Below are 25,683 nucleotides of genomic sequence, written 5' to 3' on the forward strand. Positions count from 1 at the left end.
CATGCAAGTATGGATCTAAATTATACTTGAAAAACCCTCACAAATATCTTCCGTATCAGAGATCATAAAGGTTATACAGAATGCATTGATAAGCAGGGTCTCTTACGCCACCCGTGGCCTCACATGTTTTCTGCTTTACTGACTTAACAATGAAAACTATAAAATTAGTAAACAATGCAAGAACCTCAGCTTCCTTCTCAAGCCTACAAATTCTTGATAATCCAAGGTAAGTGTGAAAGTATTTCAACAAGGTTAAGAAAACAGAATATGGATTATTCATTACATGTTTGACCAAGCACATCTCTAACTAAATACATATCTATTCTGACACTTCAGGTACCGCAGCTCGCTCTGCAGACATACACACTTTCCCATAATCCACCTTTAGCCATTGCCAAGGATAAGCTAAGTTCCTCAAGAAAACGAGCTGGTGGCTGTTTTACTTTGCAGAAGATGAAATACTTCTGCTTGCGTCTCTTCAATCCTCTCAGCAATGCAGCTCCTCTTTATTTCCAGCAGCAGAGCTTCATCCCTCTTTGTGGCCCAAGAATCCAGCAGCTCAGAAGAGGGCTGAGCTCCCCACGCTTGTTTCATGTTTGCGCTCTGTTACAGAAATTCAAAACATAAGCAGAGTGCAAGTTCAGTGGACAGCATCAAGGGACTGCTATGCCCCCACTAAGACAGCCCAGTCTAACGGGCAAAAAACCAGGACAGGAATACTGCCAGCACTGTACGCTTACTCAGTGACTCTAGAGTATGTGGCAAGCTGCACATTGACAGTACGTTCAGGCCTTTGCAAAGCTCACTGGATCTGAATTTCAAAATAATGCAAACGATGCATCCCTAATTACAACAACACCGCACCAGTAATAATTTCAAACTCTAAGCATCACAATCTGAAAATTCAGCAACAGCTTGAGGAAAACATTCAGTTCAGAAGGCATCCTGCTTATTTTAACTCTTTGTTTATTTACTGCTATAAGCCAGTACACGTGAAGAGAACCAGCTGCCTTATTCTCTTGCTGGTAAATTAATCCCTGAGATAACGGATCTTGGCTGCATTACGACGTTTTTCCCAGAAACCTTTTGTGAGGAACAAAAAAGCTCTAACAAATGAATTCATAAGAAACAAAAATCCCCTGTTTCTCTAAGTACCTGGTGACAGAAAGGAAGAAACAAGTCTACATATGTGAATTAGCCAAGCACTTTGGTCTGCTTATTGACCTTGTGGTGACTTCTTTTCAACGACCTGCAGCTCAACAGCAGGCGTTTGCGTGTGAGTTTTACCACGGCACCAAGGATGAGAGACAACTTCTCCCACTTTGTAATCTTACATCCTACTCACTACAGGGAAACAGAAACTGCAACACAGACGAAGGTTTGTTACCTGGATTAACGCGGTCTGAAGGTTGCTGCAGATTTACCAAAGCTTGTTTGATCTCACACAGAGTCTTGGCAAGGGGGGAAGCTGCTATCAGGCCCTCCACCTCCAACTCAGTCAGATAAGCCAAATGGAGATCTAAACCTGAAGAAAACGAGGGATCACTTTTAAGCCTAAAGGAAGAGGAGGCTCTTCATGGCTGGATGACTGCAACATACGTGTATTGAGCAGACAGAATGCCAACCCAGAGGCTGTGAGGATCACAGAACTGATGGTACAGAATTTTTCTGAGCTCCCCATATTAGCATGTAATTAGTATAACGACACCCTTCTCTTCCCTATAGGTGGTCGTTTAATAAATCAGTGTAAAGGGTCTGTGGGGACAAAAGCTTCTTGACTTCCCTCTTACAGAGGAAGCAGAAGTGGCTTTCCTGAACTGGAGAAATTTCAGTTCTCCACCTCAGCAAAAAAAATGTACATAAGTAAGAAATAGCATAAATAAGAAAAAGTAATTATACATTTGCTCTGTTAGCAAACGTACATACCCTCTCTTAACCTAGACTTCACTTAATCAGCCTTCTACTTTGATCTCTGAAAACCACCCATGGCACCCGCAACTAAGTCACTGCCCTTACCATGATCTTCGTGTCCAGGGAAGCTGAAAAAAGCATCTGTCCTACTAAAGAGCTCACATTGCTGAGGCAGCTCACGATCCTGTGGGATAAGGCCCAATAGTTAAAGAAATGGTTATGTGGAAAATCTAGCAGAAAGGTGAGAGATGTCACAATAACAGACAACTGCAACTCACCTGCCCTTCCACTACTTCTGATTTACTTTCACTGGCCAGGCTGCCCAGTGAGGGTACAACTGCCACCACATCCTGTCCTTGGACTTTCTGCTCCATCTCTCGTTTCACAGCTATGTTCTTGTATAGAGCATTCCCAAGTAGCATTTCCAAAGCTTTCATTAACTCTGCTGCCTCTTGCCACGGAGCACCTAATGAACCCGACAAGCAATTAAAGCGGACTTCCACAGAACCACATGAAGAACTGTAATTATCTCCAGAGCAAAAGCAAGAGTAAGAACCTTTCTTTGGAAATGCCACAAGATGGCTCCAAGATGCCTCACGCTGTAACATTTCCAAGTAACTCTGTTGCTTACCCATTCCTAAGCTGACAGACCTGTCTTCTCATTGAACTGGCACGAAGACAGGCTGTCAGTTCTTACAGAACCACAACACGGAAAGACACGATCTTGTGGGAACTCTTCTCATGCGTATGAGCCATGCCTTTTTTTTAACTTTTAATTTTTAGGATGCTACCCCTTACACTGTGCTTCTCTCTTGCTCTGCACTCTGATTCTCTCACCTGCTTGGAAGTTGTTGCTACAGCGTTCATCATATTGTTCAACGCCCGCTGCTGCCCAGCTGCTGTCTGCAGGTTGATGCCCACCAGTCCTTTGCCTGGCGAAGATTTTCAGGCTTTCAGAGTCCAGTGCTTGCACCATGTCCTGTTTACAGAAATAAGCACTATTATACTTTGCGAGCCTCACAATCCACTCATTCCACATTCTGCCTCTCATATCAAAACACAGATTAGCATAAACTATTTTATGCCAGAATAAGGTACCGAAAGGACTAAGACCTATCCCTCAGTAAATTGCCACTTCAGGGCAACCACTTCTCTTACAAATTTCCCAGTTCCAAGACTTCCCTCAATTGTTTCTTCACACTAACCATTAGACTTTGAATCTGCTGGCTGATGCCGTTGTAAAACACCAACACATCCATCCTGTGCTTTGCCAGCTGAGATGTAAGGTGCAAATTCTGATCTTCCAGCTTATCGTACAGCGTGCGAACACTGAAATCCTCCAGAACTCTCAGTGCAAAACGCTCTCCTGAAACACAACGTAAGTCTCACACTCCACCACTGGCCACAAGTCTATTCTAGTTTATTTCCCAGAAGGGGCAGTGCCTATCAACAGGAGCGCACTGTGTCCGTTTTGTGTGCTGTGAAGGAGGAAAATGGATGAGGCAAGAGATGTAAGAGAGGGGAGGATGTTAGTGAGGGGAGGATGACAGAGCATTACTATCAACTCTTAACTTGTTCAGTAAACCGTCAGGGCGCTACTTTTCTGTAAGCTGTTATCCTCATCACTAGATGGTGCCATCTGCTGGGCTCTAGACTTGCTGTACCCTGCAAACACCCTGAAATTCCCAAGCTGAGGTCATCCCCAGAAGGCCCATGAGTCACGTGCCTTCAGAGAATAGAATGACCAACAGAAGAACCCAAGGAAATATTTTTAAATATGTTTATTTTCTTCACTTGTCATTTGAACCCACTGTTGTTTTAAATGACTTTTCAGGGTTGGCCACTTACCCTCCTAACTCACAAGGAAGAAAACACTAACCCTCCAATGACAGAGGTTACACCCCACAGCTGAAGAAAGCAAATGAACCTAGAATGGAAGCGTGAGTGGTGTGTGTCTGTGTGTCTAAATGTGTGCAAACACATTGAGTGCAGAGCAGCCAAAATGCCTGTGTGACCTCGTGTGTGTGCACAAATTTCTGGGCAAGTAGGTATCAAAATACCATACTAGAGAGTTAAGAGTAGACAACAGAATGGAGAGCAAGTGGGAAGAAGCCAACGTCAGAACAGCTGGGGTTGGCACAGCACTTCACCTGCATTAGGCACAGCTCCTTTCTCTCCAAAGCCAGCATCTTCTCCAGAACCATGAGGACCAACCATCTGATAGAACTGAAGGCTAGAGGGAATGACAGAAGAGGGTGAAGAGCATCTCACTCTTCTCAGTAAAATCAGATACTGCAGTATCCCTAGCCTAGTTCAAGCAGGATAGGTTTCTTGCCTAGATTTAAGTCAAAACACACAGGGGAAGCCTGGGACAGGTAATCCAGCAATAATACTCTGTGCAGATCACAACAGAGCTGGAAGAGAGCTGGAATACTACTGGGGAACTCCTAGGTAATACCAAGAAACTCCCTGTGCAGCTAGAAACTCAGTGTACTGTAAAGCTGACAAGAAGTCCAGCATCGTAGACTGAGACAGTCACTAAGTGCAATAGGACATGCTTCTGTACTATCAAGGTTTGAGCTCCTTTGCTCCATGCAGAGGCGGTTTACCTGTCTTTAAGGAGGATGTACTCTGGTGGGATGTGTGGCTCGCCCAGGCTCCTCCATCGTGGCTTCCAGCTCTTCAGGGGGCTAATGATAGGCACAGCAGGCTGAAGCACTATAGCCAGGGTTGTCAGCACCACAATTAGGAAGCCCAGAACAAAGAGAACCGCTGGGGAAGCCAAGAGAGATGGCAAGAAGTGAGACACGCAGGAAGCAGCGTGCATCAATAGCACAGTCTCCCTTTTACACCTCACTAAACACTCCCTCCCACACAAAACCAACATTTAGCAACTTTCATATTCATGACACGAGCTCCTGCTTCTCCCTTTGCTGATCTGGTGCATGCAGGCAAGGAGGCAAAATGTTTTCAGCACTGGTAGCTGAAGGTGACAGAACTGAGGATCATGCTTGCAAGCCACACTTTCATTTCTATTGCTTTACTGTCCTCTTGCTGATGGACAAGGGACTGGTATGTGCACAGCACTTACAGAGAGGTATGGCTTTGAGGGAAGACCTTAAATGCCCTTGTGTTTAGCCTTCAGTGAACTTTTAAATGATGCATTTAATTTCAGTTTAGTTTATCACGGAAACGCGCTGGCACTTTCTGCTTTCAAGCCAAGGAAAACAAAGCCCTCTACTACCTGAATTCCTCAAGCAGGGTGTGGGGAGAAACACAACTGCTCATTCCCTCTCTCTCCCCTTCAAGCTCCTATGCAGGCAGGTTCTTGGCTAGACAGCAGTGAACTTCGGGAAGGGGAGTTCCACAGGAGAAAGGGATTAAAGCTAACAATGCCAGTGGTTTGATGGTATTTTAAAAAAATAAATAACATTTTTTGTTTAAACATACACAAAGACGTACAAGAGAGATCATGGCTAAGCATCAAGGTTCAAGATAGGTATCAATTTTTTTGGCTGTACCTGTGATAGCAGCCCAATTAGGAGCTAAGTTCAGATCCTGTTGCTTCAAAACCCCATGTCTGGTCAGCTGGAACAGAGAAGAGGGCTGGAAGGACACATCTCTGGGGTCACAGCCCACATTTGCTTCATTCACAGTGACAATCAGAAAGTGTTCCTGAATGGTCCTATCCCTGAAAACGTACGTCCCAGACTCCAGGAAAACATGGGCAAACCTAAAGCAGAGAAGTAAGGAAAGCACAGCTTGATGGTTAAATACATGGACTTGAACACCCCAAACTTTGATGTTTTCACATACTGCTTCACTACCAAGGACGTGCCGATTCTGTGAAAAGCTCACTCTCAAGTCCCGCCCATAACACATGCACTATTAATCACACCAGATATTACCAGGAGACGTTGAGGTGAGTCTCCTGGATGAGGTGGTCTAGCCTTCGGAAGGGTCCAAAATCCCAGCTTGGGTTGCTGTTATAGAGATGCTGCTTCTGATAAACAGGGTAATGGCTGGATGCACGATCTGGGAACAGTTCAGCACAGTGTCAGAAACTCAGACCCACTTCAGTTAGGGCAGCTGACACTGGTCTGGCAAAAAACTATGTGACTGCATTTCTTTTACAGGGTCGTGCAGTGTCAACTCACTTAACTGAGGTATGCATTGCTGCCCAACAGAGACTTACGGTTTCTAACAGGGGAAAAATGTTATCTCTATTCTACAAAAGTCCAGTCAAAAAGTAAAAAAACACCAGGTAAGTCACCGGCAGAGCCTAGACTAAAGTTCTGGAATCCCTTGAGGGCAAAACAGACAGGGAAGTGAAGCAATGCACTCACACATGCAGCACTACCAAATGTAGAGTCATTGCTCTGAACAGGTCTGGACACATATATCTGCAAAGAGCACCCAGACCCAGCAACACTTACTGTGGGAATTGATGCTAAGCTGAAAAAGGATTGTGTCTCCTGCTTCCAAACATACTACTGGGTTAGGAATGAGGGGCAAGGCACGGATATCTTTGGAAGAAGTCCTCTGGACTCGATAACCTTTCTCTAGCAACTGATCTGATGAAAAATCTCCTGCCACCAGAAACAGAAAAAACCAGAATGAATTCTGCAAAATGAGCAGCATGTGAAAACACCTAAACTTTGGCAATAAAGAACAAAATCTTCTGTATCTGTGGGCAATTACAGCTTACAAGGCCAAATTCTGCTCTCAGTCACACTGCCATAGATGAGGAGCAACTGGAAATCAGGAGCCAGCACACACTTGTCAATAGATTTGCCTCCAAATGGAGTTTCCTGTTAGTTCCTTGGAAGGTCAAAAATCATCCTACGATCTTTATTTGACCCGTTCCCAGGGAGCTAACTGTGCAGCCAGTGCAGGTCCCCACTGTTTACTCCCAGATAGGACAAGATGTCTCCCTACTTTCTAAATAGTTTGGAATGTCTGACAATAAATTCCCCCTGTGCCAACTTGCTGTCCACTTGCTGTGCCAACCTGAAAGGAAATGAATGGCTCTGGCTGGCTGGAACTTAGGTTCACTCTCAGGGGCTCTCAAGCCCTACCTGTCAGGAATGCATCCAGCGCCTCTGTGCTGGAGACAATGAAACCCAGCACTCCAGCAGGACTAAACAGAACCAAATGCACCCGCTGGCTTTTCTGCACGTGTTCGTCTGGGCCCAGAACGTTTGCCACTTCCTATTAAAAGCAGAGGGGAACACTGATCACTGATACAATCAACCCTGGACTCAGATCCTGCTTTGTGATCAACCTCACCTTCAGCTGTACAAGACTACGCTAGAGCGAGATTTTTTCCCCACCATTCGGGAACCATCATTTCTCAGTAATGCACCAACCTGATGCCTGATCAGTACCCTGGGTAATGAGACATATTGAGCATCACCTCCTTCTCTCTGCTCACAGCTTCACAGCCTTCTGCAACCTCCGCCTCCAGGAGTCCCTAAACGTAACCTATAAGGGCTCTCTCCAGACTTGCACGCTGAGAAAGCTTTCCCCCACCCCATACTTACCCTCATTTCTCCATCATTCATCCTCAGAAGCAGCTCTCTATTGATGCCAAATCCCAAGGAGATCTGTGGGGCTCTCAGCAAACACAGCTGGTCACAGAGCTCCTCAGCAGAGACATACTGCTTGCAGTGACATCTATAAAGCAGGCAAAAAGTCTTGACCACTGATGATCCTGAGCAAACAGCCACAACATACTGATGGTCAGGCTAGCCCCAGTATCTTACAATCTACACAATAAGTGGGTCTACTGTGTATCCATGGAAAACAGGATAGAGCAAACTCAACAGTCCATCTCATCCAGTAATGTGTCTGCTGTTCAATGCACATGAAAGGCCAAAATGTCATACCCCACTCTCTAACAAGCCTCTGTTGGTCTCTAATAGAGATCAACTTCAGTCTTGTAACAGGGCATTATACATCCCTCCCTAAAGTTCTGCTTTAAGAAAATGGTTGAAAGCAACAAAGTATAATTTTAACACACTTAGATTACTCTGCAATCCACGTCAGGAGGAGATTTTGCAATACAGAAGTTCATTGACAAAAAGCAGCATCATATGACAAGAACTATCTTCAGTGTTTTAGTCAGCATTAAAAGGGGGGTGGGGAATGAGGACCAATTCCCTCAGTTCTGGTCTAAATGTGATAGAGTGATGATCCACTTTAGGGGAGTTGACCTGAGGTACGTGGAAAAGGTCTACCTCGGAAAATGTCAGCTCTGTCCACCCTCACTTTGTCACTCAGTGTTCATTCTGGTGTCTCCAGCCAAGTACACAAACTCCCTAGGTAAGGTTAAAAACACAGGCATACTCTCCAGGTAGAGTAACAAGGCCAATGAATGAGGACTGAAGGCCAGTATCTTCACAGAAAGGAACTCCAGCAATGGAAAGTTTCTCAAAACCACCTCCCACAGCTCTATGCTAGAATGACCTCAATGCGATCAGTAACTCAGCCAGTCAGAACTAATTGTGAAGTGTTTCTTAAGGAGAGGCTGGGCTGAGACTTACATGCCCAGCTCTGCATTAATCTCTCCACCTGCAGGCCCACAAGACGGAGAGCAGTCATATCGCTCAGGAAAAACGCACTGGCGTGTAGATGCTAGACGGACCTCTCCAGGAGCACAGAGCTCATCCACCTGGAAGAACAACACTCATCCAAAAATATGAAACCAGACAAGCTCTAGCATTTCAATAGAGATACAGCACCCCTCAAATTCTCTTCCTCCCTCACCCACACTGCTGACATTCAACGTAAAGGAAATCCAACAAGGGCTGTTAAAAGACAACTTGGAAAGCATGGAAGCAAGATCACAACGATTTCACTTCCCATCCAAATTCCTCAAAGCAGGTCTAATAAAGAACTCCATAGTAACAATACGGAGGCTTAAATTCCTGCATCTGTCATCTGAGACACTCGGCTGCTCCCCACTGCTGTAGCATGGAAGCACCTTTTGCCTGCAGCCCTTACAAATTTCACTTCACAAGGCTCTAGTAAGGAAAACCATGCCATTATCCTCCAAGGAAGGGTCAAGGGTCTCAAACAAAACAACTAAAGGACTTGCTTGTGTCTGCAGAAGCCCAGAGAACTGAGCTCAGATTGCACACACGTACACACCCTGAGAGAGGGCCTAAAGCACTCAAGTACTTTCCTTCTCCTGTGGGTCACGCAACAACTTTGTTTTGAAGCCAGACTTTACCTGAGGTCGGCAGTCCTGATCGCTGTTGCCATCAGGGTCTTTCTTGCCTCTCTCATCATAGTAAACGTAACCTGCCTGGCAGATACAGGAAGCATCCGACTGCTGGAAAGCCCGGTTCAGGCCACGGCAGGTACAGCTGGTAGCACCTTAGAGAAGAGGTGGATTTAGAGTCGTAATCAGGGTAGGGAATACAGTTCACAAAAACTGTGCTCACCACAAAGGAGCAGCTCCTGTGCTGAATAATCTTTGATCAAATCACACTGCTCATTTTAGTGACACTCCTGGAGTCTGCTGCACCACTAGGCACAGCAGAGCTGAGCCGACAGGAAAGCCAGCTGGAGCCAGCCTGCCTTTTGCACCACCAACACAATCATTAGACCGTTTCCTGAAGTGTCCATTTAACAAGAGATGCAGAAAGGCCCAGCTGCGGCAGCATTTTGACAAGCACTCCATTAATTTGTACATTAAGGCACTGGACAGGGTAAGGACCCTGTCAATCAAGGTGGCCAAGCCCCTCTCTCGTGCCTCAACACTCTCAAATCCACTTGATTTAAAATGCTGGTACAGTACTGCACAGTACACTGAGTAAAGCACATGCACTCTCTGCTGTGCTTAGCTGCCTATACCTTCCACTTTTCTAGCCTTTTCCCACTTCATTTTGGCCCAGGCTGGACACAGTTACAGTGCCCAATTTTGGCTCAAAAGCACACCTACACTTAATGCAAGATACCTAATTCAGGGCGAAAGTACTCTTGGTGTAACTTCCCTGCTTTCAAAGCAATGATAGAACAAGAATTAGTAGGGCTGCTCATCTCTTCCTTCCTTTGAAGAAGATGAGATCAAATCCCTGCAGCTAACAGAGCGTAAGAGAACAAAAGACAGCTTTGCAAATGGAATCCTCCTTCTGTGTGGGACAGAAGAAGAGCAGCTGAGCATTGTTAGCACACACATTATCATGAGGACCCCAGGGCTTGCGGTCCATCGTGAAACCATGTCGGGGAATCACATTTCTAGGTGATTCCCTTTTCAGTTTTTCTCTTAACTGAGCTGAAAGTTTCACTCACAAACAGCAACTCACCAGGCTGGGAAGAAGAAGAGCTGCCACAGGGGAAACAGGCAGCCTGAGCAGGAAGGTGATTGAAGGTGCCAGCAGGACAGGCCTGGCAATCCTCTACATGCTTTGCAAAGGTGCTGCTCCCATGGGTCCCCGGGGGACAGGGCAGAGGGGCAGATGCCAGAGGAGGGCAGTAATAGCCACTGGGGCAAGGCTTCTTGTGGTAACTCTCACTGCCTAGGGAAAGTGGTGGGCTACCTCAGACACAGACACTGCTTAAGGACCCAAGCAAGTGCTAAAAGATAGGCAGAGACTACTTATTTATTCCAGTTATGCATATACACACACATCTATATATGTGTACAGACAAACAAACAAATATATACAAATATACATGTATCTATATATAAAGTTAATCAACACTCAGCATTTTTCAATTTGATTTCTTTATATTTAAATACAAATCTTGATTTTTTTGTCCCAGCTATTTCACTGGACAAATCCCAGGGGAAGACGGGGTAAGCGTGATCTCCTCCATGCTATACAGCAGGAACTAACATGTCAGTGAACTTAACAGAGGATCCCAGCCAACAGAGGCTTTCGAATGCTTGTAAAGCTATTTCTCCTGCATCCTTACCCACCAGGCTGCAAGCAGCATCAGTGGCTGTCACACAGCAAACTTCAAACCCTTCTACCCTTCTCATAGAATAACTACAGGCTCCCTCAGCTAAGTCATAAAATTAGAGAAAAGAGGGCTCACAAGGGCCTGAGAGGTCATCCCTAAGAGACAGGACACCAATATCCAAACCGTTTTCGACCCATTTCTTTAAACTCTCATAAAAACCTACCACAACAAATGCTCAACAAAATAACGTGACAGCTCACACCAGGGATTTGTAACCATAGAGGACTGAGAGCTTTTCCCACATAAAACTTTCTGGTTACAATTTAAGCTGCTATTTCTTGCCCCACTCCTCCATGGTAGCTCCACTCACCTTGTGGGCAGATGAAGCCTGCTGGGCAGGGCTGACAGGGGGCCGTGATGAGAGAGTCACTACGATAGGTGCCTGCCTCGCAGATTCTGCAGAATTTCTCAAATGAATCCCTTGGACCAGGCAAGTTGAGGGCCATATACCCTCCTTCGCAAGGCAGTGGATGTGCACTGCCTAGGGGACAGTAATAGGGAAACGCACACCTGGAAGGCAAAACAAGGCAGGAAGAGGGAAGAAAGTCTCTGAAAATGTTATGATTCCTGGATTCAGTGACCAGTGCAAAACGAGGGCAAAATTAAAAATGGTTCTCATTTGGTTCCAGGCTCAAGCTAACTAATAGAAATCATAAATCACCCTCTTAAGTCTTAGCAGTCACCAAATCCATAACTGTAATTGCAAAGATACCTTTGCTTTTGCACAATGCACAAAGATGGTGGTTGAAGCCTTAACTCAGGTTTTATCACAGGCACGTTTCACAATAATCAGAGTTCTTAGAAACTTAAAGCTGGCTGCACCAAACATGGTAGGTACTCACAGCTGCTCAGGGCTATTGTATGTCGACGATCCTTCAGGACAGTAATACCCAGCAGGGCACACAGAAGGCACGGCTGTGTGAGCACCACAGTATAGGCCAGGACTGCAAGGCTTTGGATTTACTGAACCTGATGAAAAAAGGGGAAACAGTGAGTGATTATGTGACATTCCCAGAACAGGAGAGTATGAGTTGGGGAGACAGTGAGCAAGGGGCCTTTTATTAAGTATGACTGTCCATAAACACTGCACTTTTCCTGTTGCTCGCAAAAGGGCACAGATCTGTTGGGAACCAGTTTGCTGTTAAGCATGAAATGCTAACACCTTAATGCCTAGCCCTGGATGGTGAAAGGTATGTGCTCCTTTTCTAGGCCCAGAGCAGTTCCTTTGGGAACCTCAGCTAAATGAGAACAGGGAGAGAGGGCTGAGAAACAGGAGATGGGAATTCAAAGGCCAAAACCCAGGAAAAGGATTCAGGGTAATAATGCCACTTCTAAAGCCACTCCATCAGTGACCATGTCCTAGGAGGCCTGCTGCACAAATGGGACTACAGTCGCTGCTAAATGCTATGGCTGTGCCTGCTGCGCACCGTTCAGCCATCTAGATGCAGAAATGGCTGCAAATAAAGAAAACAAAGGAGCACGGTCATATCACCTGCTGGGCATTCATAGCCAGGTTTACAAGGTAGTCCTTGGGTGTTAGGCAGCCCTGTCTGTGCTGGATCCGGGCAATAGTATCCAGGTGAGCAGGGATCACACTCTTCCAATGATTTTGCACCAGGCTGGATCCTGGAAGTGCCAGCCGGACAAAGGAAAGCATCCCCTTTACCAGGGCACCAGTATCCAGGGGGGCACGGATAATCCTCAAACCTGGTCAAACCTGTTAGGAAGAGAAAGGAATGAAGAAAGGAAGGCTGAATGGCCAGGAGGGGCTTTAGAGAAGGGCGTTTAGCTTGCTGTGAACATGAATTACTTCTCCTTTTCCCCATCTCATCTTAGGAGTTTTGTAATCAGCTCTAGAGGTGGGAAAGGGCTGGCTTTAACCTGGCACTTACCTGATAAGGGGCAGCGATAGCCCGGAGGACATGGCTGGCAATCTGTCAGGCTCTGAGCTCCTGGGTGCTTGCGGTAAGTTTGCGGAGGGCATTTCTGAGGTGCCAGGAGACTACTGTGGTCACTGCCATTGCCTCCAAAGCAATAGTGTCCTGATGGACAGGGATAGGCCTCTGAATCCCCTAACAAGCAGAAAGTGAGGCTTTAAGGAGTCATCTTTTCATTGTAATTGGAACACCTTTCTTCTGTGTCCTCCCTGTGTCCTTCCTGAACTACTGCACCTATGTGTACAATCCACCTCCACAATCCAAGCCCCTCTTCTGACAGATGGCATACAGGGATATTTGGAGACTGATTGTGATCTCAGGCTTTCCATTTCCAATGCTTGCTGGAACAGCACATTATATTAACGGTGTGAAATGCCTCTTTTCTCTGCAGAGACTAGAACTCATCACCAGAAACAGCGTGTCCTACTACAAGGACTGTTCCACAATGCAGCGTCTGCTATCAAAGCTAGCCTTACCAGACTCAGGGATACATACAACCCTCTTGAAAAGAAACTCACATTCCCTCCCCTCACTGTTCACCCCTGAATTCCAACCTGCTTTGCACCAGTGGCCCGGTGGACAGGGCAGGCAGTCCTCTCTCTTCACAGCCCCTGGAACATCTCTAATAGTATTGTCAGGACATGGTACAGGTACCTCAGATCCCTCTGGGCAGTAGAAACCTACAGAAATGGATGGGAAAGAGATGAAAGTAAAATATGAAAGCCCTCTAATGGAAAAAATGACTCAGCTAGAGCCTCCTGTTGCTGTTGAACAAACATCTATGCAGCTGTTGGGATGCTGATGTGCATATAGAGAGCCAAATCAACAGCATTCAAACTTTTCTGGACCAGCAGCCTAGCACCATAAATTCAAGGCAGCCTTTTTGGTCAGACACACCTCTTTGTTCAAAAGATGTAAAAACAGAGGAAACCAGTAAGCAATGGCAACTTCAAAGAAGGGCTCACAACGTATTATGCAAGATAACAGATGCTCTCCAGTTAGTTAGAAGTAAGTCAATACTCTATACTTTAAAAACTAATGGAATTCTCACTTACCTGCAGGACACAGCCCTGCACACACCTGACCCCAGCGGCACCCAGCCAGGAAGCGCCAGGAAAAGCTGTGGCCCTGTGGAGTAGATTGAGAGCTCCCAGCAAGGCAGAAATATCCAGCAGCACACTTTCCCTCCAGCCGTCCATACCTGGAGCAGAGAGGACAGTAAGAGTTTACATACTACCTGCTGCTAAAGATTTGGTGCAGAAGCAGAGCAAGTATCGATTCAATGAACTCTGTGAAGTCTGCAGCAAAAAAATAACAACTTATGCTGATATGAGAGAGAAAATAGACCCATTTTCTCCACTTCAAAAAACATGCAGATTACTAGAGTGAGCCAGGCACTTTTGGGTTTAAATTCCATGAACACGGGCAAATAGCTTTAGATGAAATTGTGGAAGTCTTTCCACTAGGCTGGACTTTCTGGATTACTTTCACGTTTTCACAAATGCTACCCATTATCTCTTTCAGATGCTTTTTGTATCATGACAATGATGTCGGACTGCTTTAAGATGCCTCCCAAAATTCACAGATCCATCACCTCTGTACCTCAAAGCTGTATCTAAGCTTGTATTTCTTTTCTATGAATGAGGGAGATGTGGAAGAGAAGATGGGGGGAACTTAGCAGTGACTTATCAGTACAAAACAAGGATGCCAAACTGCTTAAGACAAAGTGAAAAAATGCTAGATGGAAATGAATCATAACCTGCAGTAGTGACCAGGTAAGCAAGGCAAGCATTCCTTCTCATTCCAGAGACCAGTCATATTTGCAGGAGTGAAGGTGCCTTCAGGACACGTGAGAGGAACCCGTGTGCCTGAAAGGGAGACGGCAGAGATGATAAAAAACCCTAGGAGACTGCTGTGATCTGAAAGACTCTAGAACCATATCAGAGCATAACAAATGACTCCCAGAAAGAAAGGCGGTGACTATGCCACATTTGCTCATTGCCGCTTCCTCATCACCTGGCATGCAGGAAGACGCACATTAGGTTTGTACAACTCTGGGATCACAGTGAGGCAACACGACATCTGAATCCCTGGCATAGCTGGTCTGAAAGTTTCAGTGTACCTGCAGGACAGTAAGAATGTGGCGGGCAGCGCTTGGGGTCTCCTGCCACCAGCTCCTGGCAGTAGAATCCTCTCTGGCACGGAACGCAGGAAGCAGAGCCTCCAGCCGGCTGGTATTCCCCAGCAGGGCACGGCGTTGGGTGGGCTGCCCCTGACTGGCAGAAGTGACCCTGCCAATGACAGAGAAGGAAGGGGATTACATGGAGATGGTGGCAAACTTAACGTCTGTGTAAAGGGTGAATCCCAGAACTACCAAAGCCTAGGGCAACATTCCGTGTGGATGTCATCAACATTTCAATTGCGCATGTGTGACCCTTTGCCACAAACACCTCCTGCCCAGAGCTGAGACCCACCTCCTTCACTGCCCAGCTGTCACTAAGCAATACCTTAGGGCAGAGGAATGCTGTGGGGCTGACAGAGCTGAAGTTTGCCGGGCAGTAAAACCCCTCAGTACAAGGTCCTGTTGGAGAACTCAAACCAATGCTAGCACAGAAATACCCAGGAAAGCAAGGCACACAGCTCTCTGGGGAGGTACCACCTGAGGAGGAAACCAAAAGTCAAGGCCAATGACAGGGGGAGATGAAAGCATACCCAGTACAGTTACAGCACCATCAGCACGTATTTCAATTGATAGCACATTGCCACCATCAGGCCACCCCCCGACCATGGCTGCCAGCAGTGAAATCCCCGATCACTGTGGGCCACAGGAGAAACCTGTGGGTGAAGTGCTACTCACCTGTGGCATTGTTCAGGGTCCCAACTGGGCAGGCAACTGGGAAATGAGTACCCTCTGGACAATAGTGCCCAAGTGGGCAGGGCCCATTGAGCGGGAACGCAGGTGTCTCATGTGGAATGGCATCAGTGGCTCCTCCTTCACAGTAGTACCCAGCTGAACACAGACCTGTCATGCAAGAACAGAGAGGGTGGCAATTGCCAGCCCACAGCACCGTGCTCAGAAAAAGGCACCTCCTCAAATCCTCAAAAGTAGGAGAGGAGAGGGATCACCTTTGCTTTGCCTTCCCTCCTTCCCATCAATCTTTGGCCTCTATCACTTCCTTTTTTTACTTGCACTGACCTCATTTAGCATTTGCTCACCTTCTCACTTCTCTAACTGGTTCCCCATATTTTGTTTTCTGTGAAAAGAGTTCTGCCTCCCTTCTTTTCATGTGTCCAATCTGTGCATTTTGGCCCAGTGAAAATTACTCTGTGCTTAAATGGGAGGGGAAGGATTTATGAGGACAGAAAGAAGAGCAATAAAAGGGTTAAATGCAATAAAAGGGTTAAATGCAAAAAAAGGGAAAGTGGAAAAAGCTAAGGGAGACAAGGAAAGTAATGCAGTAACATAAAAGTAACATCCAAAACAAACGCTCTGTTAAAAGAATGAAACAGAGAAAAGAAATGACTGACAGGCACAGACATAGGGTAGAAAGGTACCCTCCAATAACCTTTACTCTGCTCACTGAGATATGTTTTCTACTACCCCGCATCCTTCAGCCCTGAATCTCTGTTATTAACCAAACTCACCATCAGGTTCCCAGTTAGCATCTCCTCTGCAGTACCTCCCCACAGGGCACAGCTTGCAGGCAGTGGGGGCCAATGCCCCCTCCAAGGTGTTCAGCGTCCCCTCGGGGCACGGCAGTGGGACAGCAGTCCGAACTGGACAATAGTAACCTGTACATTGAGAGAGGCGAATGAGACACTGCTCAAGAAACAACCGAGAAAGAGGTGGGAATGCTGAGCTTGCTCTAAGTAACGGCAAATTCCCCGTTCCCTAGAAAGAACCACTGCTATGGCTGAGTCACAGAGTTGTGCAGGCACCCATCACACCTCTTCCCATTCATGTGTTAGGGGTTTTGCTGCATACTTGTATTGCTCACCTCTGGGACAGCTGAGTGGCTCGACAGTGGCAGCATTGCTGCAGGCCATGCCAGCTGGGCAAGGCAGGCAGACGCTTGCCCCAGGCACAGGGCTGAACGTGCCAGGCTCACAGGGCAGTTCCAGCCCAGTGCCCGCAGGACAGTAAAAGCCACTGGGACATCTGTATCCACGAATCCCATCAGAAGGGCAGGGAGCAGAGTTTCCTTCCAGGCAAACATACCTGTAGAGAGAGGATTCAGACCCAAAACAATGAACTCACAGCCCTGTTCAGAGGCAATAGGTAGGGGAGGCACTAATCAAGAACCAAGGGTCAGTACATTAAGAAACATCCCTTGAAAATGTGGTTTATGTCAGTTGTGCTAACAACTTCCCCCCTGCATCTGTAATTTAGTGCCCGCCTGAAAATCCTGGTAAAAGGCTTTTTTTCACTAAGCTGACTAGAAAGTGTTCTCATTCTGGAAAGAAAAGCCTTTGAAAATTAAAGATTTTTTACTTCAAAGCACAGGGCCCATGCATTCAGTTCCTGCTGTCTTTGCTTAAGTCTCACTTTATCCCCAGTCTTCCTGTAGGCCTCTGCTTTATCACCATCATTGACTCTTCCCTTTACTGCTTCCCTCCCACACCCTCACAACAAATAAAGATGAGGAAATATGAAAACTATTAGGGGTCATAAGAGCTAAGCAACAAGGCAATGAGAGCCATGATCCGAGCGTATGCTATAGACAAGGATTCAAAGGACATAGTTTCTGAAGAAGAAACAATTCCTAGTCCTTAAGGCAAATGACTAAGTGCAAAAGGAACAGCACTGAACAAAAGAACAGCAAAGCTGTGGGGTTTTTGCCTGGAAGCAAGATCTAGTTAGACTGAACAGCAGGCTATGAGAAGCGACGATGCTACATGGTAGAGGTGTTGAAAAGCAACGTGGGTAAAGCACAAATTGTACCCTGTTGGAAGGCAAGAACTTCACAGATTTTGGAAGTCGAGGGTCATTTATAATCACGTAATATTCATTACCACTCAGCCTAGAAAACCTTACACCCAAGCTGTAACATCTTTCTAGGGATAAAGGAATTTTTGGGAAGGCCTGAAATTAGTCTGCGACGTGGCAAATCCCTCTTATTCCCTAGAAGCCTGTTTCCATGGCTAATTATTTTTAGTCATTCCAAATGTAGCCCTCACTTATATTCTGAGCTCAGCTTTGACTTCTAGACAAATTTCATTATGATTTTTTCCATTAGATTCAAGAGCCATCTGCTATCAGAAATCTTTCCTCACAAAATCTCATTACGCTACAGTGAAACCAGTCCTAAGATTCTCTTTCACAGATAAAATAAACCGAGCTTCTGTAGTCTCTTGCTACGAGGTATACTCATGAAATGCACAAGTATTGCTAATGGCACTTTTCTGCTTGCCTTATTCAGGCTGGAACTGCTACCTTGTCCCTGGTTATTGCACCACCTTGTGGCAGAGAGATAAAACACAGAAGGAAAAAGATGCACAGGTCAAATTCTCAGCAAGTGCGGTTATGAGGCTAAATAAGGGATCTGTAATCCACTAAGCCTACGGTGAAAACAGTGAAAAAACATGTTTAAGGCTGAAACAGAATGATAAGCAAACATAAAGGGGAAAGGAATGGCTCTGAAACGTCTACTGAGATCACTAGATGCTACATAGCTGACCCAAAGGTCTAAGAACAAAGTCTTTGAGGTTTTATTGCTCTTGAGTACAAATATTTGCACACAAAGCGTTCGACAACACATATTCAGGCCCAGTATCTTTCCGTTTGGATGTCCCTCTACTATAACCTATAGCAATCCTGCCAGCTGTATTTTTCCATTAACAAGAGACTGTCTCACCATACCCTGCATTACACAGCGGTGCCTGGGCCAGATCAGACAACCCTGCCCCACTGCAATACCGCCCGGCTGGGCAGGGCTGGCACTGTTCTTTTGCCTCCAGGCCCACTGTGGTAGAAAAGGATCCAGGAGGACAGGGCACAGGATACCCTGTACCACTGGGGCAGAAATGCCCGGCAGGACAGATGTCATTACCAGGCAGACCAAGGCTGGAAGATTCCACCTGTATCAGAAAAATACAGAGAGAAAGTGTTATCAAAAGAAGATTTATCGCAACGTACTACAGAGGCAGGGTCTGGAAAGGGCACATAGGAGCTGAGTCCTACAAGTTTGCTGCCAGTGAAACTAAACAAAGACCATGGCTGGCACAAAAAAAGGTACTGGCTGCTGAGACGTGGCTATCCTATCCCTGATGCCACCTTCTGGAGGCGATATTAGACAGCACACTCCAGTGCAATCTCCAGAAACGGAGGTCTGGCCAGAATTTATTAGTAGGCAGCAACATACTCCATCAGACATTAAGAGCAGCATGTCACTACATCTGAGAAGCCCTCAAGGGCAGCAGTAAAAGGCACGAGCAACCCCATACAGAGCAGTCGTGCCTGGAAAATGTTACATCAGAAGCTGCAAGATTGTGACAGTCCAGTCCTTGTGCCCCAGTCACTGCATATACTGTGCTGCTGCCTGGCACTCACTCACCCTGTGTTTAAAGGGGGCTGGGCTCGTGGCTCCCTTGGCACAATGATAACCTGAATAGCAAAATCCAGAAGGCTGTGACAGACCTGCTGCTGAGCAATACATGCCTAAAACGCACAGAAAAGCAGTTTCAGTGTGAGGGCCTGCACAGAAGATCAGTGGAGTCAATAACATGAAGGCAGAAGTCATATTTTCCCCAATCTTCCCATGTATGCCCCCTGGGTTTCTTGTGCCAAGTCCCTACGTACCTGCTGGGCAGGGCTCACAGTCAGACTCACTAGTGGCACCAGTGCTGGGGCCAAAGGTACCCTTTGGACATGGATGCTCTGTACTGAAGTTGGTACCTGGCAGACAGAAGTACCCAGCAGGACACAGCTCAGGAGTATGTGCTCCAGCACCTAGGATACAAAGAACCACATCTTGCTTGGGAGACATTACAAGAGGTGACAGGCAATGTCGTTCTCTATCACCACAGTTAGCCTTCCTCCCCTATTAGTACAGCCAGACCCAGGACACAGGATTCATCGTGTGTACTTCTGTTTAGTTGTTCACATTCCCATTGCAGTAATTGGAGAGAAACAGCATTTCCAGAGGAAATGCACTTCAGATGCAATTCATCTCATCCGAAAGCAGACGTCTAAAATGAGAAAGATAAACTGCACCTTTGAAGTGCCTCTTTCTCTCTATTGACTACAGAGGGAGTACAGAAAGCTAGCTCAGATACAGATGTCTACAAAGGAGCTGCCTACAGTTTAATTAGAGTAATCCCATCTAGGCAGTTCAATCCCACCTGTGCAGCCATATTTCTTGGGCGTTTCTGTTGCATGCATGAGCTGCTACACATAAGTATCTTCTCTACTTGCATTTTCCTGGGCATGGAGTTTCTTTCCCCAGACAGAAGAAAGATTTGGCTTCAGCCTACTTGTTCACCTACAACCTCGTATTCTTTGAAACCTGTTTTGACTTCCATTCTTAGCAGAAACTGATGCGCCTATCTGTCCAGTCCAATCCATATAATATTGACTTAGTAGAACCTTAAGCTATGGCATTCAAAAAACCCTTTTTTGTTCCACTGAGTCTAACAGGAAGACTCAGCCCTTAGCGATATGGAATCCCTTTTTATCACAATACACAGCCCCCTCCAGACTCCTCACTTTTATTAGGCTGTTCACAGAAGAGTCCTGCTGGCCAGAGGTCAAAAAAGTCCTTCCTCTCCTGTGACTGTTATGTCCCATTCTCACAGGGTATAGGAAAAGCAGATCCCCTGGGGCAGTAAAAGCTTGTGGACAGCAATGGGGAATAGAAGTAACTGAAGTCTGGCCAGGTGGGCAGCCGTAGTCTACAGAACATAGTGCTTCGGAATTGGATTTGCCCAGCCCCGCAACAACGAAAGCAAAGCCTTTCCTTTTCCCTTGCCAGATCAAAGACAATGGAAACCCTTATCCCCTGAAATCGTGACCTCCTCCATCATACACCTGTAACATATGTCAGAATGTACCTATTCTCTGAAGTTCAACCTCAGACAAAGAACATCTTATCACACAGGAAAGTCAGTTCTGAATTATAGGCCTGGGGGAAACACAGGCTTCCAACTAAAATGCTCAAGTGTGATTCTGAGGCTCTCAGTTGTGGTTCCAGCTCTGCTATAAACTCACGTTAGCTCAGTCAAGTCATTTCCTCCCTGTTGCTTCAGTCCCTCACCTGAGAAAGGAAAAGCCTCTTTGTTTCATGGAAGGTGATGGGTCAATCTGTTACTGTCAGTGTGACTGCAGATATATCAGTGTTGGGGGGAGCAAATAAACATCTTGTACAGACAGATGGTGAGAACCTCCGAGAAGGAGCAGCTGTCTCAGAGCAGAGACCCTGGATGCTCGCCAGTACCAAGTGCGTTTGCCAGGATATTTTGTTTCCCTGAGAGGCCAAAGACATATGAGACATGTAGAAAAGGTGGTTGAGTCAAGGAAGAAAGAAGGAATAATAGCAAGAATTGTTATGGGTGACCTGAGACTGCTACCAATAACCCAAAGGGAGTTCTGGAAGACAAATGATTCAGGGCATTTATACTTAGTGCCTTACATCCTGCAAAAACTGTCGCTAACCGAAGATGATGTGCCACACTTACTGAGTTTGTTCTTCCTGTATCTGCTAAGGAGAAGCTTGTAAGAAATAAAGCTGTAGTGGGTGTCTATCTTGACTTGCATCGTGTAACCTCCCCAGTTCCCAAATACACCAGCAGAGACTCACCCCTGCAGAAGTATCCAGCTGGGCAGAGCTGACAGTCTGTTGACCGCCATTTTCCACTGTCAGAGCTGAAGCTTCCAGGGCTGCATGGGACTGGGGATTCAGAGCCTTCAGGACAGTAGAAGCCAGGGGGGCAACGCTTATGATCTGGCTGTGTGGATCCAAGATCACAGAAATACCCAGCATAACATGTTCCTGCAAGTAAGAAAAGCTTCAGCATTAGGTTTAAGCAACCAGAGAACATAAAAAAGGCCAAACTAGGAGACAAAAAAAGACGTTAGATGCATGTAATACACACCAGAAACACTGGCCAGGCCTTCTCCTTGGCAGAACTTCCCCCCAGGGCAGGGCAGACAGGCATTACGGTAAACCATCCCAGACTGAGGTAAAAACGTGCCAGTGGGACATAGCTCTGGCTTGCTGCTACCTGGTGGGCAGTAATGACCTGCTGGGCAAAGGTTGCCTGTCTCATCGTTAACAGGATTGGGTATACGTGCCTTTGAAGTGCAGTAATACCCAGGCAAACAAGGACCGCTTAGGGACGAGAGTCCTAAAGAAAAGGAACATAAAGTCAAATAAGTCAGTGGCATTACAGAAATCACAGCTTCGACACTAAACAAACCAGACAAGCCTTGTCATCACAATGATTTCAGAGTCTACTGGCCTGTGACTAGCTCTCTTAAAAGCTCAATCTACAGTCTCCATCTTTACTTACACAACTGACTATCAGATAGCTAAACGCCTAAACAGCTTTCTAGATCACCTTTACAGAAGGGGCTGATCAGTACCTCTCTTTCCACTAAGAGACAACCAAAAACAAATGAGTCCTAGAATCCAAGCTGCTTGGCTTTTGGTTTCATAATCTTTGCTAGAACAAAAATGCCTTTATTTGCCTCTTTAATTAAAGTTACAGAAGATAGTTTGTAAAAATCTTTAAAATAATCACAAAGAATCTCTACTCAAGGAGTCCCTGAGACCACTTTAAAAGTCATACAAACTGCATACAGAAGAACACTTCAGCCATTGGTGGAACTTTTTGACCCTCCTAGATAGAAAACAGCCTAGTACTGTATTTAATCCACACGCGATTCCTACCTGCACTGCCACAAAATGTGCCTCCAGGACAAGGCTTGCACTCCCTGGGATCTCCCAGTCCAGTTTGGTTACTGTAGGTGCCCTCGGGGCACGGGTACTGATTGGCAGCTTTTGTTCCTGACAAGCAGTAATATCCTGCTGGACATTCTGTTGGTTTGACCACACCTTGGGAGAAGTTCTGTTGGAGATCACCTGTGTGGTCTTCCAGAGTACAGAACCTATCAAAAAACCCACAAAATCTTGCTTCAGCCCATGCTCTCCCTCTGCTGCAACAGAGACTAAGAAACACTTTCTGCATGACAGTGACAGTCTAAGACCACACAATAAAAAGAAAGTTAATTATTTGAAAGAAAACAAATGGAGAGCTGAGATGCAACCTGTCAGGGCCTTTTTGTCCATCCCAGCAGACAGACATACCAGGATGGATTTTCTACGATACACGGGTTGCAATACAGAAAATGACACAATAAAGGGAATGGTGATACAAAAACAGAAACAAGAAAACCAGCCTTGTATAGCCAAGGATACAACAGACAGAGCAGCCTAAGGCAGAGGGAAACGCACATGCTAATTCCTAAGAAAGGCATCAAGAGGAAGCCACTTACATTCCTGCTGGGCAAGTTTCACATTGGCTTTTACCAGCCTGGTCCTGATACTTTCCAGAGGGACATGGTATGGGCTCTGGGCTGCCAGTGGGGCAATAGTGACCCACAGGACATAAATAGTCTATGAGCGAAAAAAGAAATATAGTTCTACCATCACTGCTCTGCTTACGTCCTGAACAACTGCCATTAGAGGAAGCATCACCACAAACCTAGAACTAGAAGATGTAGTAAGATATAAAGAACAAAAAAATACCCTGGTTTTGTTAAAAGCATTGCTAAACACAGATTTGAGCAGTGGAGGCCCATGTACTGCACTCTGAACACCAAGTTCACATACCACTGAACTAGGCTTTTAAACGAACGGCCATGCAGATGTGTTGCCCTTAACACCTTTCAGAAAGCTGAAGGGGCTGCAGCCTCTCTGCACTGTCACATGGTTCACTATTTTCCCTTACTGAGAGCCACCTGCGTGTTTCTAGAACATCAGGATTTGAGTTACACTTATCCCTACATCACCCTTACAAAAGGGAGAATAGACAATTGCATATAACCTCTCTCTCACTAGCTCTCTCAAAGGTGAAAATATCACAAGGAATAAACTCCTCTTGAGGTATTTTTTCAGCTTGTTTTTTGCCTCGGTAAGATCCCCTATTTTTCCTACTGTATTTACAAATGATTACCCACTACTTAACCTGTGTTACTTGGAGAAATTTTTGGAAAACGTTTTTTAATCTAAATAGCAAGCCATTTCTAAACGTAAGTTAAAACAGTAAGTAAAGGCAGACTTCAACATCATCTTGCCACTGCAACTCCTTTAGGTAAAGAAAGAACCCTCAATTCCTACCTGAATGCTGGCCTGACATGGAGCCCTCTGGGCAAAACCATCCTTCTTTACACAAGCCCTCTGGGGAGCTCTGACCACCCTGAGAACAGAACCACCCTGGGAAGCAGGCCTGGCAATCCTGTGCTGACTGGCCACCACGATGAGCCAAAAAGGAGCCTGAAAATAAAAAGCCACCAAAAGCACATTCTTGCATCATGCTAGATCCTGCTGGAAGTGGCTATGGAGAGAAGCACAAGCTGCTCACACAATAACTTTCTAGCTACACTAGCCCCAGCTTTTGCAGAAGATGACAAAAGGATGCTGGCTAGGGAGGAATTCCAAGGGAGAACAGTCCCCAGACTTCCTTAGGAGAGTAGATGACAGTCCTCCTATAAGAAGGGTGTGAGAGACATTGGTCCTGAGTGCTGGCTGAAGTGAATTCCCATGTATTTCTGGTCTGGACTGAGCAGTGCAATCACTTGCTTAATGTAACTATAGATTTAACCCAGGAAAGAAACAAACATTTCACAATCTTTCTTATTCAACTTAATCCTTTGTCTCATTAATGGTGATGTTATGTTAAAGGACAGCTCTCACTGTGCAAGGAGGGTGGCAGAGGCTCTTATCTGTGCTTGGCTTAATGACCTCTCCTTCAGGAGGGCTCTGCAAAGAGCTTCCCCCCTGACCGTTGCACAGCAGCACCCAGGCCACAGAGAGAAGCTCCAGAGGCAGTTTTGCAATTACTGTTTGAATGCACATTTAGGACTGACGTTTACAATACAACAGCACTGGATCAGAGGCTAAGCTTTCCTGTCGATAGCAGCTGTCCCTTGGGGAAACATATGGGCATGCTTCAGCACAAAGTAACAAAGGGCTACAGAACAATGGCACGGACTCAGACAAGCTCAGCAGCTCACTGGGCACTGGGAAGAGAAATGATAGCATGCAGCAGCTGCCATCAAACCTACCTGGGGGACATGGAGATGGAGAAGAACTCCCTGCAGGACAAAAGTGGCCTCGAGGACAAATGTTCCCCACTGCTCCATCCATGGGGTTTGGCAGCGTGGAGCCCCCCGTGCAGTAGAAGCCAGCCTCACAAGGACCTGATGGAGCTGAGAGCTCTGCACTTGCACAGTACAAACCTGATGCAGCAGGCGGAAGCAAGGACATCCTTTAAGAGGCGCCAGAACCAAACAGTCACAGCGCAAGACTGTGATTGCGTACTGATCTTTGCAAAAGGGAGAAGAGTACAAATGTATTAAAAACCCTACCCAAACCAAAAAACTTGTGCAGGAAGAAAGAGTCTTCTCCTACCTGGAGTGCAGGGCAGAGGAAGAAATGAACCTGCAGGACAAAAGGTTCCTGCTTGGCACAACCCAACAGACCCAGAAGCTGGAGCTGCCACGCCTGCTAATGGAAAAGACACAGACTGAGTTGAAACATAAAAATTGCAAGCACCCTATCTTATCTGAAGAGCTCAGGAAAAACAAAACTAGGGCACTGAATTAAAGAAAGTAAAAAGGGAAAGTAAGCCACCCTGAACCTGG

At 46.1% G+C, this 25,683-nt stretch overlaps 2 protein-coding genes across 2 annotated transcripts in view; both read right to left on the reverse strand.

The window, feature by feature from the left end:
• The window catches only part of LOC134524959 (uncharacterized protein CXorf65 homolog), a 59,330-nt gene extending 58,832 nt beyond the window's left edge, over nucleotides 1–498 (reverse strand). The window contains exon 1 of the mRNA XM_063355302.1: nucleotides 383–498. Within this exon, the coding sequence (XP_063211372.1) occupies nucleotides 383–392 (10 nt within the window). The 5' untranslated portion in view covers nucleotides 393–498. The remainder of the gene's footprint in view (nucleotides 1–382) is intronic.
• LOC134525054 (multiple epidermal growth factor-like domains protein 6) lies at nucleotides 477–25,210 on the reverse strand. Its single transcript, XM_063355507.1, has 35 exons — nucleotides 25,105–25,210; nucleotides 22,709–22,926; nucleotides 21,912–22,163; nucleotides 21,617–21,808; nucleotides 19,621–19,770; nucleotides 19,376–19,479; nucleotides 18,682–18,899; nucleotides 16,820–17,040; nucleotides 16,467–16,613; nucleotides 15,679–15,843; nucleotides 15,329–15,480; nucleotides 14,944–15,112; nucleotides 14,581–14,689; nucleotides 13,877–14,022; nucleotides 13,376–13,501; nucleotides 12,777–12,956; nucleotides 12,377–12,601; nucleotides 11,727–11,853; nucleotides 11,195–11,394; nucleotides 10,224–10,436; nucleotides 9,146–9,291; nucleotides 8,457–8,584; nucleotides 7,455–7,587; nucleotides 6,990–7,122; nucleotides 6,348–6,500; nucleotides 5,820–5,946; nucleotides 5,433–5,644; nucleotides 4,521–4,683; nucleotides 4,062–4,144; nucleotides 3,117–3,277; nucleotides 2,749–2,890; nucleotides 2,190–2,377; nucleotides 2,017–2,095; nucleotides 1,388–1,525; nucleotides 477–603 (listed from the first exon to the last, which is right to left on the reverse strand). Exons 1-35 carry the CDS (start codon nucleotides 25,113–25,115, stop codon nucleotides 560–562), a joined length of 5,355 nt encoding a protein of 1,784 aa, XP_063211577.1. The 5' UTR covers nucleotides 25,116–25,210; the 3' UTR covers nucleotides 477–559.
• Between the last annotated feature and the right edge of the window lie 473 nt (nucleotides 25,211–25,683).

Source organism: Chroicocephalus ridibundus, chromosome 18, assembly GCF_963924245.1.
Source record: "Chroicocephalus ridibundus chromosome 18, bChrRid1.1, whole genome shotgun sequence".
NCBI classification, from domain to species: Eukaryota; Metazoa; Chordata; class Aves; order Charadriiformes; family Laridae; genus Chroicocephalus; species Chroicocephalus ridibundus.

Coding starts and splice junctions, on each gene's coding strand:
- LOC134525054 (XM_063355507.1), bottom strand. Junction 12,602..12,776: donor CTATCGCTGCCCCTTATCAG/GTAAGTGCCAGG, acceptor TCTTCCTAACAG/GTTTGACCAGGTTTGAGGAT. Junction 2,096..2,189: donor CAGAAGTAGTGGAAGGGCAG/GTGAGTTGCAGT, acceptor CTTATCCCACAG/GATCGTGAGCTGCCTCAGCA.